The sequence below is a fragment of the Pygoscelis adeliae genome, unplaced genomic scaffold (genome assembly GCF_000699105.1).
Source record: "Pygoscelis adeliae isolate BGI_AS28 unplaced genomic scaffold, ASM69910v1 Scaffold121, whole genome shotgun sequence".
Lineage (NCBI taxonomy): Eukaryota > Metazoa > Chordata > Aves > Sphenisciformes > Spheniscidae > Pygoscelis > Pygoscelis adeliae.
In genome coordinates this window covers 6710064-6728435 of record NW_008824359.1, presented here as the reverse complement: position 1 = coordinate 6728435, position 18372 = coordinate 6710064, and the positions used below count along the sequence as shown (strand labels likewise).

Sequence of the window (18372 nt, the reverse complement as noted above, 5' to 3'; positions counted from 1 at the left end):
GACAATTTACACATGGGGGAGTTGGTGTTTGTGGGAGCAATCCCATGGTTCCCAGTGATTATAAGCAAGACAGTGTGAGATCTCTCTTTCATCTATTAAGCATATTCTGTAAAATCTTATCTGGAATCTACCGAAATCTGCAAAGAAAATATTTAATGGGTAGTCCTTATTCAAATACTATCTTTGTTATAAGACTAAGAAAACAGAACAAAGACAAAGTTATAAGACTGAGAAATCAATGAAACAATGAAAGCCTCTCAATGGAAGAATAAATAAGGTCAGCAGGAGTGGAGGCAACTGGGTGGGAAAGGTACACAAGTGTTACGCAACTCCCTTATCACTGAGAGCAGCAGGAGCTGATCAAAGGCAAGCAAGGATCAAGGTAGTTTTTAATCTAATTTTTATATTAAAGCTTCTTCCCTCCTTTTGCATCTCAATACTGAAATTAAACCAGAGATCTGATCTTCCTAATCCTTCATGCCAAGGATGGGTAGTATCTTGCGGGGAAAGTAAGCCAACTGTTTGGTCGGTATAAAGGTCACCAGTAAAACCTGCTAACACCAGTAGAAAGCTGGCTATGGTATGAGATGGCACAGTTATTAGCTAGTACACATAAAGGGAAATGTTGGGAGCATGATAGACCCTGTCTAAGGAGGTCTGAGGTTGCCAGGCTTTGTGGTATGCCCTGCTAGCTCCTGGGAAACAGGGCTTGACCTAGGAAGACATATCCCAAGTGCAGAATGATTAGATGTCTGAGAGTCCACTCTGTCCAAATACATTGTAAAGATAGCGATAGCGTCCTTCATAGGAGAGAAAATATAAAAGGAGATAAAAGAATAAACCATCCTGAGATGATAGACTAGGACTGCCAGCTCACACAAGGCAAGAACAAAGGAGGCATTTGACAGAGCTGAAGAGAGTCAAAACCAAGGGATGGAAACGCCTTTTCATGCACTATGTACTTAGACCACAGAATTCATTGCTTCAAGAAGTCATCGAGACTAAATATTAGAAAGATTTGAAGGATCAGATCTATATTACTGACAAATCTTATCCAGTTATACTAATAGATGGTAAAAGGAAAATGTTGGCAAGGAGATGAAACCTTATGCTTTGAGGCGAAGCTAACCTCTAATTAGGGATTAAAATGAGGCTTTCATGGGATGGGGAGATCATCTCACATCCAGCTAACAGGGAGAAGTTTCTTATACTGTATTTGGAAGCATCTGGTTTTGAACACCAGCTGGAAGAGTATGCAGGATTAAATCAACAGCTGATCTAAACAAGTTGCCAGTTCTTATGTTCCAAAGCTGTTTTGCCCTCCCCTCTCCCTGTCACAAGTAGTTTGTAATCTGAAAAGTAACATACAAATTAAGTAGTAATATCCCATTTTAACATTTAGAGAGTGAGTAGGTTAAAACTGGGATTTTCCAGACACAGCTCCCTTGCACTGGAATTGGAGAGACTTCGATGCCTGCCCAGGCTGAATGGCCTTGCTCAAGTCTAGAAAGGCAGCCTGCGGTAGAATTGAAAAATGGACTGAATAAATAAGGTCTGTAAAGAGCTGATAAATCCATAGGGAGAAGTACAGGGCAAGGTGGAAATTTTGCAGGCCACGATAATATTTTACCCTTAATCTCATAATTTTATTGCAAAACCATTTGTTTACCCATGTCTTACAGTTCCTTTGACTGTGAGATAATGACTGGCTATTAGATCTATGGTTGCATTTTGCTCTTCTGTTGTCTTCAGGTGGCAAACTCTTGTTCACTGGTCCAGGACCTGTAGAACTGCATGCTCATTACATTCTGATATCTGATGGAGGAGAGCTCCAGGTGGGATCCCCTGAGGCTCCTTTCCGTCACAAGGCACACATCTATCTCTATGGAAGCCTCCATTCTCCACCATTATTTCCATATGGGGTCAAGTTCCTGGCAGTGAGGAATGGGACCCTCTCCATTCATGGTAAGTACATTTTTTCTTCTCTTCAAAAGCAAAGCACAAATGAATAAAAGAAAACAAAATGAAGCAAAAAAGTTTTTGGAGAAAAAACAAAAACAAAACCAACTTTGGTCATGAACTTGGATTTATAATTACAGTTAAATATTTGTTGAAATCAGGTTTTTGGGCCAGAACTTAATATCTTTGCATTCACCATCACACTCCTATTTCTGCAGTATCTTATGCATGAAAGCTCAGTGCTGTATCTCCATAAAAGCTCCCATACTGGGAGCTGAGCCATTTTGAAAATCTGGACCCTAAGAAGAAGATAGATGGTATCAAGCAGTTATGAAACCCTGGCAGTCATTTAGGTGTCTAGCAGATGTTCGAATTTGTGCATGTCTGTCCACAAATGGAAGTCTCTGTCCCTTGTAAACTGGACCTCAGATCTGTTTTGAATCATGTGGAGAATGGGGTATAGAATCATAGAATCATTAAGGTTGGAAAAGACCTCTAAGATCATCAAGTCCAACCGTCAACCCAACACCACCATGCCCACTAAACCATGTCCCTAAGCGCCTCATCTACACGTCTTTTAAATACATCCAGGGATGGGGACTCAACCACTTCCCTGGGCAGCCTGGTCCAATCTTTAACCACTCTTTCAGTAAAGACATTTTTCCTCACATCCAATCTAAACCTCCCCTGGCGCAACTTGAGGCCGTTTCCTCTCGTCCTTTCGCCAGTTACTTGGGAGAAGAGACCGACCCCCACCTCGCTACAACCTCCTTTCAGGCAGTTGTAGAGCGTATCCTTCTCTCCTTATCTCTTTATAACAACTGGGAAGTTTCCTTCCAAAAGAGGGTATGGCTCTTGGGGTTTCCAAGAGAGGATAGTCTGCCAGCTAGGTCCCATGGTGAGGCCAATGCCAAATGTGCTGCAGTTAGTAGCCTGTGCCAGCTGGAGTGGGAATGATACTTCTCAAAGCAGCAGCAAAGTGCTCCTGGCAATGTGTTTTCCCCTCCTCCTCCTCCATCTCTCCATGCTGTGCTGGCATCCCAACGCCATTGGTCTGTCTTTAGCATTAGGAGCATAGCTGGCATCTCTCTGTTTTCCTGGTGGTCCACACAGCTGCACCTGCTCAGCACAGGTTGCTGTCATAAATGACAAGTCCGGGGCTATGCAGAAAAGCTGTGGAAATGCCAAGAATTTCAGTCCTAGATGCCTGGTCCTCTGCTCTAACCACTGGCTTTTTCTCTCAAAGGAAGCCCTGCAGTGCCAGAGCTCTATGTTCCTACCAAGTGGAAGAGACAAGGGACCGAAAGAACAGAAAATGGATGTAGGTTTGCAGATGTTGTGGGGTAGAAGAGTTTAGATACAGAGCTCTTTTTGGAAGGCTGTGAAATACAGGTAAAAAATGGCCATTTCTTGGTGCAGCGGGTTGGATATGGAATTCAGGTCCAAACTCAGCATGAATCAGAATATTAGTGCAATACACACACGTCAAGCTCTTAACTAACAGGCTGTTTTTAAAGGCAGTATGTGTCATAGAGGAGAAAAAAAAAAAAGCCAACACATCTGAATGCCTCATCTCCCTCCCGTATGTTCTTGTGTGTCAACCTTCATATTAGTAGGCGTTCGTATCCTCCAGCAGGGCTTGAACTTACACTCTCCTGGCCTACAGGCAGAAATGTTGCTATCTGAGCATCGCTGACACTTATGGCTCTCAGTCAAAAATGATGTCAGACACCGAGGGGTACAATCTGAGCACAGACAGGGAGCGAGCTGTACCACTGTGCAGTAATCCTGTCAGTTCACAGGAGCCAAGCAAGGTCAGGCGAGGTCGGTTGTTGGAGGGTGGTTGGTGAACAGATGCTTTTCTGAATCAGGAGAGATCAGCAGAGGCTGGGGAAGGTGCTTCTGGAGGTGGCAAGGGAGGTGGGCTGCACTACTCCCAAAAGCCACGTCAGGTGGTCTTGACCACTTCGTTGAGACACAGTGAGGCTAAATTATTCAGTGCTTGCAAATGGCTTTAATACTGTCAGTAAACTGGCTTTGCAGAAGGGCAGAGCATTTCTATCCCATTTCCTAGAGGGGCTCTGTGAAGAAGTGCTGTTAGATCATCTGGGCTGAATTGACTGTCCGTCACTGGCCACTGCGTTTCACATAGTTATCCCAGCCTTGAGTTCAGTAACTCGCATTAGATTAAAGCATGCCTTCCAGAAAGGCCTGGTCTTTGAGGACATCAAGGGAAACAGAAGCCAGCGTTTTGTGTAGAAGCTTGTTCCAGTGGATTAATTTGGTTAATCATCCATGTTTTTTTTTTCTTTTTTAAGAAAAGTATTAAAATGTCTCATTTGAATTTGCCTGACAACATCTCTTGCTATTTCACTTTCTGTATCTTCTGATACTTTAAAGTATCTTCTGCTACTTTAAAGTATCCTTCCATTCTCAGTTTGACCCCTGTAAGTCAGGATTTTGTCCTTAAATTCTCAGAGCTTTATGACAAGAGCCCTGTCTTCTTCGTGCTGCTGTTTTCTAGCAATGTGGGAAAAAACAGTGGCATCTCCTTGCAGCTATGCCTCCTGTGCTGCTTCTTGCTTCCCTTCTGAGCCTGTACCATCACTAGTTTGTTGACTCCATCCTCACAGACAACCCATGAAATTACGGAGACAAACAGGGCAGAAGTATGTTTTACAGTGTTACCTTGGCAATATGATGGAGGGAAGTAAGCCCAGGTGTCCACGTCAGTACCCTCAAGGCATTTCTCACTGATATTTCATACGTTTTACTCAATACCATAATTCCCAGTGATTCTTCATTCCCAAGGAAACCAAGAAGGTGAGGTCTGTAACCCAAGCATTTACCCGGACGGAGTATGTGGAGCCAAAGGTGGCTTGGCCCATTAGTGGAAACATCTCTTGGTTTCAATTTCTTATCAATTCTTATTCAAGAATTCTTATCAATTTCTTATTCAAGAAACCCAGACTAGCTATGAAGTCACTTTTAAGCTCTGCACTGCATACAGTCCCAGTGCATGGCTGCAATTAAGGTTCATTCAAACCATGTAATCCGCAATTTAGCATTGAAGCAGTAGAAGCCCGCTAGAAAACAAGACCAAAAGGAGTGTGTTCTTTTGCTGGGTTCATATTGCTTACATGAAACAGAAATATGCTGTTCTGTCTCCAATTTAGTACCAGTCTGGCCTGTGGTATAGAACAAATTGTTGAGCATGACAACCTCTTTCATACATATATGAAAGAGGCTGACATGCTCAGCAATATATGTTTGTGAGATACATATGTATACACACATATATATGTTATCTCAGATCAAAATCATTAAATAAGCAGGTTTCTAAATTCTTGGCTGTCTTGGTGAAGACAGGACTGAGTGCATTTTAATTTCTTTTCTCTTTCAGACCGGGAAGTTTGGGGGATGCTCTGCAGCCATGGTTGAGTTCAGATTGTTTAGTAAGCGCTGTCAGCTCCTCACTTTGATATGTTAATATGACTAAGGGTTTCCCACAATTCCCTTGTGAGTGGCAGTCCTTTGCTCCGGTGGTTGTAGCAGACTGGGAAATTTCACTGTTGCCTTTGGCTTTAGCCAACTCCCCTGCCAGTCAGAGCGTGCCACCCATAAACTGCCTGTCAATCACATGTCAGTTTTAAAGGGGGTTTCAGTCAGCCAGGGCAACTCGACTTTTTGACAATGTAATTATGGCCCTTGCATCCGCAGTAGGGGCCTGAGCAGGGCTGAGAGAATTTTATTGATTGTTCAGAAGGGAAATTTATCACTGTCTCCAGCTCCATTCGCACTTTATTCCCTGAGAAACTCTCCTGACAGGCTTCGGGAGAGAAGTTTAGCATGGTGGCCTTGGCTGTTCTTGCGCCTTTGTCCTTCCCAGGGCAACTGGACCAGAGACACCGGCAGATGCTGAGCAGAGGGCAGGGACCGGGTGCGGAGGCAGCGTAAGTGGGGATGCTGCATCAGTAGCCGAGGACACCTACCCTTTCTTTGTGACAGCCTGATTTCGTGGTCCTAACATTCTTATTACCATGGATAGAAAAATTTTAAAGGCCTTTTCCATTCTATTCCATTTTTATCAGTCCTGTGTAGATGAGGTCATTATTCCATTGTGTCCTCTTGAAACAGACTGTGCCCCTTCCCAAAAGAAAACCAGCACTTTTGCCGTGTATTTAGCTGAAACTTTGTCAGTGCCAACACTGTGATGATACAGGGGCATGAACATGTTAGCCTGTTCCCTGCATTTTGACTCATAATGTACACGTCTCCAACTAGGTGGAAGATGCTACGCTTCAGATTTAATAACACGCTACATTCACTTTGTCCAGACGGTGACAGCTGTGTGGTAAAGAAAAAAAAAACCAATGTCCAGAGAGTTGTGGTTTAATACTGTACCTATTTATAATCAGCATAATTAAAACAGACGTGTCAGTGGTCATTTCAGTCCCCTAAAGTCATGGATGGTCCTGCTGCAAAGAATGCCCCTGCACTTGCAATGGATGCTGACAGTGGAAGATGACATTATAGAGGCAATTCTGCACTTCTTATATCCCAGAATTCCCTGCAACCAAAACAATCATATCTTTTCAGTTTTTAGCTCAGGAAAAAAAGTTTTTTTTTATCAGTTGAACCAATTATTAATTTTAATCACTTTTAATCAATAATAAAACACAAAAATATTTGCCAGCTGTGCACTGTGCTCTACAGAGCCTGCGCATTCCTCAAGAGATCAAACATTTAATCAAATGCTTCTTGCTTTTCCTCCATTAAGCAGTGTTATGTATCTGTGCTGAGTTTGAGATTAAGAGATCATAGACAACATGAGAGAATTTGTTCTGCTTTACTCACATATTAAAAAGAAAAGCTTCCCAGGGGAAAAAAAAAAAAAGAAAAAAAACCTATAGCAAGGGGATTCAAGATAGGGTGCAGAGATCTGCTGGAGATAAGATATGCTTTTTTACCTTACTGAAAAGTTTGTACATTTGATACATATTATTTCCCACTAACTGAAACTATTGATTTGTACAGCCCTGTTACACCGTGAGTTCAGATCCGTTTTCCCTTTCTGGGGCCACTTCCACAGGTTAGTTTTCCTTAGATGGTAGTTATTCTGTGTGGTGGTTGCAGGAGGCTTTTTGCCTTCTGTGACAGCATTTTTCCTTTCAAGACCTTGACTTTAACATGATGCATTAAAGCAGATAGCTCTTCAACAAAAGGCTAAGCTGCCTTGAATCCCCTTGCGTTCACTGAGGGTAAAAAACTGCACTTAGACACTTCCCATGGAGTAACTAATGTACAATGACTTGTTCCTTCACTTTCTTATTCACAAATACAAGATGACCATTAGATTTTAAAGACCTAGCAGATGGGGGGAAGAAAACCAGAGAGCTGGGTTCAGGGAAAGCTGCTGTGTCTTTCAGAGTTCACCCTTCTTTCTAACAGAAATGCATTGATCATCTTTGATTTAAACTTATATTAGTTGCTCCGTATTTTGGTGCTGGTCTTAATGAGGAAAACGTGATGTAAAGGGGATTGAGAGATGGGTGCTAATATGTATTATAATATAATATATATAGACTATAGCTAATATATTAGCTTATGTTTCTTGATGGGGGAAAGTCTGTGGGGATTTAAACTTATATTAGTTGCTCCATATTTTGGTGCTGGTCTTAATGAGGAAAACATGTGATGTAAAGGGGATTGAGAGATGTGTGCTAATATGTATTATAATATAATGTATATAGACTATAGCTAATATATTAACTTATGTTTCTTGATGGGGGAAGGTCTGTGGGTTACTACGAATGTGGATGCTTTTTGTGGGATGAAATAGTCGCCTCTTTTAAACCTTTGAAAGTAACATTGAAATACCCCTTCCAATTCTGGCCCCAACTACAAGCAGGAGATTGGCTGGAGGAAGAGAAGCAACGAACAACAAAATCAGGGTGAATTTCCACCCCAGATGGGAGAAAGTCTGCAAAGTTTGGCAAGCTGAGAAGCCTGGACCCAGATCTGACTTTTCGCAGGGCTGCAGGCTGAGCCAGGCAGGGACCCGCCGTTTGGGCTCATCTTCACTTTTCCCGCGTGTCTAATTCTCTTTCGCCACGTGCCGGGGAGGCAGTGAACTGATCCCAGCATTTAAATGGTCGTGCCGCCCCGCGTGCCCGCTCCTGCGGGCAGACATTCCCCGTCTCGTTCGGCAGCAGCGCGGGAGATTAACTGGCAATAACGCAAAATGTTAACAGCTGTGCGCAGCTCGCGACAGGATCGTGCAGTAGCTGGCTGCTGCGTTTGAAGCTGTTTGTTCCTGGTGCCAGTTTAAAGAGGTTTTCCTGCGTGGCACCTTCGGTTGTGAGCTCTTTGCAAGCGTGGAGCACGGGTTTTGTGTCAGGTTCGCTGGTTTATGCAAAGGCATTGAAGGAGCTGGGAAAATCTTTCCTCTTCCTTTCTGGACCGATGTGACTTGACAAAGTGACTGGGTAACCTCTGATTAAAGGAAATGTTTGGAAATGTTTGCATTTATGGGACAGCACGCAGGGAAGGTACTTTTTCTGCTGTGTAATGTAGCAGGAAAGAACAACAATGAGAGTTTCCACAGACCTGTTTGATCACATAGCCCTTCCCATCCTCAGTAAGATACTCCTTGTTTTCTTGAGGGTGCCGGTCAAAAATATATAGGTGGAAATGCTTTAAGGTGAAAACTGTAATTTCATGAAAGGGAAACATTCAGCTGGACTAGGTCACTTCCAATGATATTTCCTACTGGAGAAAATCAAAATGATTCACTTTGTCCTCTTGTTCGGATGATGTCAGATATTTTTTCCCCACTGGGAGAAGGAAGATGTGTTTTAATTCTATCATTTTGCTTTCATCTGGACTGTCATAGTATTATTTTTAATATTATATCTGTTTCATATCAACATTTCTACACTACTGAAATACAATGTTTTTACAGAATAAAAATCAAAATGCCTAAACCCCCGAAGTGGCATTAGTACAAAGAAAAAAAAAAAAGTGTAATGGCTTCAAAAATAATTTTTTTGTGGAATTTTTATTCTGTGGAAGATGTTGAAGGTTTGGCCTCATTTGAATTTGGAGTGAAATCACATCTGGCTAGCCATAGACTTGTATTTCATCCTCTAGAACCCACTTATAATGGGGAAACATCACCCCTATTTTACATGAGAGGAGGAAGAAGCCAGAGAGATGTTGAAGCTCTGTCTGCATTCGGCCTTGGATAAGTGGGTCACCAAGCAGGTTAAAAGCCGATGGTAAAAAGCTGAGCCGTGACTCATCTCTGTGCATTCACAGTGCTCGGACAGAAAATATCTGCTAGAAAATGTTGCATGTCCTCATATTGCAGTGGCAACCTCAGCCCAAAGCAGCACCCCAATCCCCTGCCCTGGTGCTGTGCAGCATTAGAGCCTCTCCACGAAGGACCTCTGCCCAGAGCCAAGCGCATGACAGTGCCACGAGGAAGACGGCACATGATGGCTTTGTGCATAGGGACCTACCAAGGTTCACGTCAGGGGACCGCGTAGGTCCAAATTTCCTGTCTCAGTCTGCCCGTTGCCTGCATGAAGCTTGTGCCCGATGCTGGGTTTGGTCCCACACAATGGGGACATCAGACGAGCTATGGGTTGAGCCCACGCTCAAGTCCAATCTAAAATAGCCAGGGTGATCTTGAGCACCCAGCACCGAGGCTGCTGCAGGTTGCCTGCGCAGCAGGCAAAAAGCTGATAAACTCCTGGGTTTCCCGAGGGTTAATGAGCAGTTATAAATTAGAAAGGACCTCCTATTTTACCTCGGGGCATGAATGAAAAGCTTTCTGCACTGGCTGTGTTGGGAAGCAGCAGAAAAGCTGTCTGCATCTCCCCAGGAGCTGCCCACACACAGCAGTTTTTCCTGCAGGAACTGTATGGGGGTGGAAAGACATCTCCCGCTTTCAGAGCAAAGGCATCCCTGTCTTTCGAAGATGCGTAGCAGGAAAAAAACCAGGCTCCTCTCATTGCAAAACAAGCTAGAAAGGTTGTGCAAATGCTTAGGGAATATACCTAGGACTGGAATTAACAGAGAGCAAAAGTAAGCTGGGAACCTTCAAGTCCAGAGGGCTGAGGGCTCACTGTTCAGGCAGATGTTTTTAAACACATATGAAAAAGTAGGGAAGCAGATCTCATTCTTCCTTTTCTGATTCACTACGCTTTATGGCCAGTGACTGGACTAGTCGCTCCAAGAATTGAGGTAGCTGGGACATTTTTTTAAAAAAGCCTTCATCAAATCCAAGTTTAGGAAAGAGTTTCTCCAGGTCCTTAATTAAGGATCTGGGACTTCAAGGTCCATTTGACCACAGAGAGCTGTAGCAGCACAGCTATGTGCTATCCTGATGAAGGAGGCTTTCTGGAAAAGATTTTCTAGTCTTTTTCACTTAAGGAATTTTATACATTATTATTTTTTTGGTTTGTTTTATTAACTGAAGCAGAAGCAGCAAAAATTCTCTGTCTTGGATCTAAATATATATATATGAATATATATAAAAATCTCTTTTCTGAAGCACCCATTTCCAATGGATGTATTGCCATTTATTACTTTGACATTTGGAAATTTTAGGAATGGTCAAGCTAAGTCTGAATAGGCAGCACAATTTGGATAGGGAAAAGGGAATAATAAGGGATTATGACAGTGGAGAGGAAGCTGGATTCCTTAGGCAGTCTGACACCTGAAATGCTGCAGTAAATTGTTTTGTGTTTTATTACTGGAGACTTTTATACCAGTGGTGTGGATTTTTTTTTCTTTTTTTTTTTTTTTATCATAGCTATAATCCGTTGCATTACATTTTTAACTCTGTCTCTCGGAAAATTCTTTTTTTTGGGACTGTAAACTGCTTGTTTCTTTTCCCTTTGTTCATGGGAATTGAAAGATCTTATTCTCATTTACACTAAAGATTTACAGCATAGCTGCAACAGATTGACAGATTATCTGCAGTATAACTTGTATAGTCACGGTAAGTAGATTGTGTGTCTGAGCCCTGCAGTTCTTGTAAATTCTTTTTGTGGTATAAAGGGATCTCATTACCTCAACTTTAAAGCGCCAAAAGGTGTAAAAGAGCTTTATAGTTTGTCAACACTACAAACAAACTGTGTGTTCGTAACCCGAGTTAATTAATTTGTGGTAAATAGGAGTGAAGATGAGATGCAGCAGGATTCTGACCCTGTGTAGTCAGGGGAGAAGGGTTCAAAGTCTGCTTTCCCATGCCAGAAGAGGAAGGTTGTTTAAAACATTTAAACAACTTTTGGGAGAAAGATCAACAACCCCATGGCAGGCTTAGGGCTGGAACTAGTCCTCCTAAAACCCGTTTAAGGAGTCTACTTTCTTCCAACACTCCCGTGCGTAATCCAGACTCTCCAGCTCTGCCTAACTCTGGATGTGCCTCACACTGGTTGCTGTCAGGCTTGGTTAGGAGGTTCCCTGGGTATCTAAAGTTAGGTGACAACATGTACTCCAAAAAGTCTTGTTTTCAGGGCAGGGGCATCTGTTTTCCATCTAAGCAACATGTCATCTAGTCATTAAAATTCTTAGATCTGGAGCATCCCATAGGTTTAAGGTGGAATTCATCTAACTAAATAGAAATGTGTGAAAGGCAAGAGTTCCTTTCAGAGCAAACTGGTGGTTAGGGAAATCATTAACCAGTGACATCTGGGGTTTCAAACCTTCTGGTTGCCACTGGAGTAAGAACACGAACACACGAACATGTTGTCTGTGGATGCAGATTGCAAGAGGATAAATCAGACACAGAAGAGTGACTGTGCTGAATATACTCCAGGGAAGGACTGTTGTATCTTGAAGCAGCATGTTCTGGAAACAAACAAACCAAGTTGAAAGATTATGGCCAGTAACTCTGAAAATGCTGGAAAAAACAACAGCACCACAGGACAGCCTTATGAAAGAAGCTGAGCTGTAGAATGAGAAGACCTAAAGGCTTTCTCTGAAAGGGTTGCCACTGGATTTGCGTGTTGCAGATGTGCAAGAAGCTGGTGATCACAAGCACTTAGAAGAGGTGAGCACAAGTTTTGTTCAAAGAGAGTTGAAGAAAAGGAAGAGACGCAGAGGTGGAAATTGAGAAAGTCATGGGGAGAAACTTGAAGGTGTATACAACCAGATGACTGAACATCAGTCTTGGAACACAGCACCCAAAGTACAGCTTGGCTGGAAGAAAAAAGAGGTATCAGTGGCCTTGGCTGATGTTGAAGAGGAGAAGCCAGGAGTCCAAACGAATGTTCTCCAGAAGGAAAATGGTAGACAGAAAAAATATAGTTTGAGGGACAACTTAGAAGAAGGCAGACAATGAAGTGGGACCTATGCAGCAGAACCTGACAGGAAGACCTGGAAGCATAAAAAGAGGCATGGAGGCTGAATCTGTGGATAGAAGAATTGAGAGCTTGGGCAAAGCAGGCTGAAAAAATCATGCTGCCTAAGGTTGCCTGCTCAAGCACAAGCCTTCACAAATCAACTGGAGAACCGGTTCATCGGTTGGTTTTCTCTGCCCATGCCCCATACATTCCTGAAGCTACGGGAGGAAGAGATGTAGTAGTCTGGGAGATGTGGCATCAGACTGAGACACAGAAAGGAGGAAGGGAACAGGTTTGAAGGAACAACAGGAGAAAGGGCAAGGCTGTGAGATTTATGCGTGAACTGGAATCATCCTCTGGGAGAGACTGGGACAGGTAAAGGACAGGAGCTATAAGAAGCTGAAGAAAAAGAAGCACTAGATCAACAGGAAGAGAAGTGTGCAGGCAGTGGCTGTTGGAGACTGAAAAAAGGCTGGAATTTAATGGGACAGTCTCGGTTCAAAGGAGAATTGATGTCTAGAATGTTATCCCCTGGAGAATGGGAGATAAGTAACACAATGTTACTGCAGTATCAACATCTCATGGTGTCCTGGCAGAGAGCTGGGGGTGACTTAGGGGCTCTGACCTCCTGTTTTGGTTTTGATCTGCTTCTTGGACCAGGGAAAACTAGTCGCTTTTCAGTTTATCTGTTTGAACTGACTCAGTTTCCCCTTTTTGTAAAATGGTACAAGACATTCATGTAGATGCAATTCAGCCACCTGCCTCTGGAGCTAATATCTGAAGAGTGAGTAGTAACTGAAAATGCTAACAGGAGTCTAAGTGTTGTTTTTTAGATGTGTTAGATTGTTTCTAGCTGGAATGGGAGGCTTCATTTTTGAGAAAGTGGGCTAGCTCAGAGGAAACTCACTTCCCAGCTTTATCCCAGATACTTGTGTAACCCCAAACAAGCCTCTTAGCCCTTCTGCATCTCCTCTGCACCTTCCTTTGTGTACAATGAGATTAATAACTTTGTCTCGTGGAGGCCTCACCCATGTTTGCATAGTGAAGCACCCAGCTGCAGGCTCTTCAGATCACTGAGTGTTGTGGTAGAACTTGTCTATATCCAGTGGAGAGAATTCCATTAGGTCTGGCCCTAGCTATCTGCATGTTTGGAGTATCTAACATGGTGGGACTTACTTTAATACAAATAATAGATGACAAACTATGCACCTCCTTTGGCAACTAGTGTCAATCCAAGTTTCTTTTCTGGTGGAAGCAGGAAGACATTTTAAGGCAGTGGGCAGGAGGTGATTTTTTTAATAAATGTACAAGGAATGGGTAAAATGAACACTTCAACACTTCATAACTGTCCGATCTGACAAACAGAGAATTTAAAGGAGTTATTTTGTCTGAAGCAAAATTTCCCACTGGGATGAGGAGTAGGATCTGGAGCAGCCTTTCTCAGCTGAGATCAATACCACTGTTTTTTTGTCTCTCCCTCTCTCCCTTTCTGCTCTGGAGTTCTGAGAGACTGGCAGAAAAGCTGGACATGTGCTTAGGGTTATAAATGAGAGGAGGGAATCGGTGATCAGGGGAGCACAGGTCTGTGCATCCCTTCAGGCCTGAGGAAACTTGCAGCTTTGTGGGGGCAGCCACTAGTCAGGGCAGCTGGTTTCCAAGGCTCCTTGGCCACTGAAGTGCTTCTGAGTCACTTTGGGGCAATCCCCTTGCTGAATTAGGAGACAAGTCTCCTGTGCCTGTAGTGGGACAGAGAAGCTCCTCCAGAAGGTGATTCAGAGTGTGTAGGCTCCCCAGGAACTTATTTTTCCAATTGACTATAGGACTTGTCTCCTAATTAATTAGATTACAGCTGCCTCTCCCTACCCTGTAGTCATTTTTTTCAAAACCCTCTATTTCATTGTTTCCAATTGTAGCAGCTTCTGCTTTCAAAGCTGAGTGATCAGACATGGCTATCCAATGCCCAGTTTAAATTTTCAACACCCATTGAGGCACCCAATGTACACCTGGAAGGGGAAATAACATTCCTGTCTTTTGTAATCAGAGGACTGTAAAAATGACCTAATTTATCTAAACCTACAACACTCAGTACAAACCACACTTTGCCTACTGTAGACAGACATTCTTGTAACCCTGGAGATAAGCATGCCCTGACATACCTTGCTGAGTTTGCCGAGTTTTGGTGTGATTCTGAGACATTTCTGTAAAGGTCAAATTCTCATCTCTGGTTGAACCACTTAGGACTAGGTGAAATCAGTTAGTGAAGTCATATAGCATCCTACATAGATTTATAAAATGTTTTGTGGTAAGGACTGTCAGAAATTAAATTCATACTCTTTTTCTTCTTCTCTACTTGACATAGAAAAGAGAGTGGCATTGTGCACATCAGAATTGCCTTGTTCTTAACAATTTTGCCAGGTCCATACAAGACTGCATCTTCACATCATGCTTCCAGCAGGAAGCATAAACCCCGGGTCCTGGAGCCAAGATGTTCCTTATGCTATGATTTCTGATTAATTCACTTTGGAATTGGCTTTCAAGTCCCTTGCATTTCTGGCTTGCCTTGCAACATGGTTCTGCTCTGCTCACTATTTAAAGGTGTTTCTGTCAAGTCATTTAGTAAAATGTTCAATTCTTACTTTGCCTGCAATAGCATTTCGAGTCTAAAGGCTCTGTCCTGTCCCTTTAACAAGAAGCGCTTCTGCTTTAGATCTCAAGATGTGGTTTTTTTCTAATCTGAGCTTAGTTAATTATTAAAAATGAGTTCAATAATTAAGGAGTTATACAGATTCATCTATTTTTCAGTACTTTTGAGTGTTTCTTCTTTTTGGGGGAAGAAATAATTTAAATATACCGCAGCTGTTGGTCTTTTAAACCTTTTACTCTCAAACAAGTCATTTATTTACCTGTTGCACAGTCCAGTCCAATCACTGAAGGTTATTTTATGAACCCTGTGTGTTTCATCTGAAATAGAGTTTGTTTTCAAGGGGAAACAAGAATGAGGGCTCTGGGCCTCCAAAGGGTGGTCGTGCAGACAGACTGCAGAGACAGGGGGTCTTTGTTCTGGGGAACCCCCTTTAGGTATTAATGATCTTTTTAGAGACCCCATTGGTTCTCTGAAGGAGAGAAGCTGGAGAAGACCTTTGGGAAATGAAGGTTGTCTCCCAACTGGAGATACTCCCTTCTGAGTGTCTCTACGTGTCCAGAACGTGTCCAGAGAAGGGCAACGAGGCTGGTGAGGGGTCTAGAGCACAAGTCTTATGAGGAGCGGCTGAGGGAGCTGGGGTTGTTTAGCCTGGAGAAAAGGAGGCTGAGGGGAGACCTCATGGCTCTCTACAACTACCTGAAAGGAGGCTGTAGCGAGGTGGGTGTCGGTCTCTTCTCCCAAGTAACTGGCGAAAGGACGAGAGGAAATGGCCTCAAGTTGCGCCAGGGGAGGTTTAGATTGGATGTGAGGAAAAATTTCTTTACTGAAAGAGTAGTTAAACATTGGACCAGGCTGCCCAGGGAAGTGATTGAGTCACCATCCCTGGAAATATTTAAAAGACGTGTAGATGAGGCGCTTAGGGACATGGTTTAGTGGGCATGGTGGTGTTGGGTTGACGGTTGGACTCGATGATCTTGGAGGTCTCTTCCAACCTTGATGATTCTATGATTCTATGAGTTGTTCATCAGCACATTTCACCTCCCCATTTAGAAGTTGGGTGTAGGAGTGCCTCTGAAAAGTGGTGTACCCTATCCAGCCAGCCTACCCTTGGTAGATGAGCAGAGGCCTGGAAACTTCTTCAAGAAGCAGGAACAATTTGATTTGGCTGCCTGCCAGCTGTTTGGCTCTTCAGTCACCTAAGCGTTAATATAAAGGACCATTTCAGGCACCCTATGGTATCCAAGGTATCTATGTGGGTCTGGCAGATAGGACATGGGACTTACGTCAGACCAATGCCTTTCTGGAACAGCAGCTAGAGGCCAATCGTACATCCAAAATGACGTGTTTAGGCACCTGAAACCCACCCACAGTCTCCAAACTAAGTCAAGTCAATGCAGACACCACTGGTGACAGTGACTAAGGGGCTTGGTGGGTTTCGTGCTCTTTTTCAAGCTATCTTCATTCAAATCTGTTGGATATTGAAGTTGGAGAACATGGGGTTGCATGTTTTCCTATAATTGGAACTATAAGGTATAGGTTGCAATGTTATACTTACTTTCAAAAAAAAAAAAAAAGTGAAATTTTAGGGTTACCAGATGTAAATTTGTTTTGGAAAGGGGAATGGATGATTTTAAACAGCAATGGATGACGACTGCTCGAGGAACAGTGTAGTACATTTCTGTGTGGGTGTATGGTGGGGTCCCATCAAAACCATAGGGCTAGGAATATGTTATAGTCAAGGCAAAGAACCCTCAGTTTTGGTCCCTCCTTGGTGAATTGACCAGAAAAGTATCACTGACCAAATCCTGCGTGTCACTCGTGCTGCTTAGGGTAGAGGAGATTCTGATCTGCCGGTGGTGTTGTATGTGGGAATATAAATGGGAAGCAAGGAAAGAGGAATCTGCTGGACTTTTTTTTTTTTTTCCCCCTAATGAAAATATACTAAAAATATTGGAAATTGGAAGTAGTTCTTACACATACAAAGAAATACCCCACTCCATCTAAATCATCAGGAAAAAGGTAAAACAAACTGTGGAATGAGAGACAGAGAGGGAGGTGGGGAGAGCACAGTAAGAAGTCAAAAAAGAAAAAAAAAAGGGGAGGAAGTTTGGATACCTTGAATACTCTTCTTTTAGAAGAAAAAAAAAACCAAACTTGAGAAGATTGTCCCTAAACGTTTTTGTTTCAGAGCTTGGTAGTGGGAAAAAAACCTGAAACAAGCCTTTTCCATTAGAGCATATTTTGAATGCAAAACGATGGTTTGCACCTCTTAATGACAAGAGTTGTTGCCCAGCAGTGTTCTTATAATGGTTATTGTAGTATGTGTGTGACAGATGTACACAATGGGAGGTAGTTGTGTGTCTGGCCGCAGATGCATTCAAACACACACACTAACACATGCACACAAATCAGTACTATAAACAAAACGTCCAGAGCTGGAGAAAAATTGTATGCTGCTCAACATGCAGATGGCTGCTGTCAGTCGTTCGCTTTTATGCGAGACCTAAAAATTCACGAGGTTCACAATGAAAGAAGGTAAATGAATAAAGATGATGAGACTGCTGCTAGTAAAAGAATGCACATAGGCTGATATCAAGAGGGTTTTTCTGAGCTGGCTAAAGCTGTGTTGAGGATGAGGTCTCACAGGAAAAATCTTTGATGTCTGTGCTCATGAATGGTGCAAGGTGGGCTTTGGCTATGTCTACATTAGAAAACAGTGTGGCCCAATAGAAGCAGATCTGTAGAACACATGATGTAGGTGCTGAGGGTGTAGGGTCCACACTATATGTGTTCTCGGGGCTACTGTAGACTCATTCTAGTCTGGTTCCATTAGAGTCTAAAGTGTATTATATGTTCTACTGGATTACAGCATCTGCATTAGTTTCATCTGAAGGAAATCCATTTGATGCACTCCAAGAGTTCCATGATATGAACTGAAGCACATTAAGTGAAGGATGTCTGGGAGATTTGCTTAGCTGTAAGTTGAGAAATTTCAATTCCAATTTAAGGAAGAAGAAAAGATAATAAGCCAGAAGTATCTCAGCTAGGTTTAGATGCACATCAACTCATTGACACACAGAGCAGGTGCTCAAATATACTTCAAGATGACAGATTGTCGTGGTTTAACCTCAGTCAGCAACTAAGCACCACGCAGCCGCTCGCTCACTCCCTCCCACCCGGTGGGATGGGGGAGAGAATTGGAAAAACGCAAGTGAGAAAAACTCGTGGGTTGAGATAAAAACAGTTTCATAATTGAAATAAAATGATAATAATAATAATATGATAATAGTAATAATACACAAAGCAAGTGATGCACAGTACAATTGCTCACCCCCCGCCGACCGATGCCCAGCCAGTCCCCGAGCAGCGGCCCCCCCCCGGCCAGCTTCCCCCACATTAAGTACCGCGAACGGC

General features: G+C 42.9%; 1 protein-coding gene across 1 annotated transcript in view; it reads left to right on the top strand.

Moving 5' to 3' along the window:
- PKHD1 (polycystic kidney and hepatic disease 1 (autosomal recessive)) overlaps positions 1–18372 on the top strand; it is a 279334-nt gene that overhangs the window by 104768 nt on the left and 156194 nt on the right. The window contains exon 37 of the mRNA XM_009319748.1: positions 1753–1965. Within this exon, the coding sequence (XP_009318023.1) occupies positions 1753–1965 (213 nt within the window). The remainder of the gene's footprint in view (positions 1–1752; positions 1966–18372) is intronic.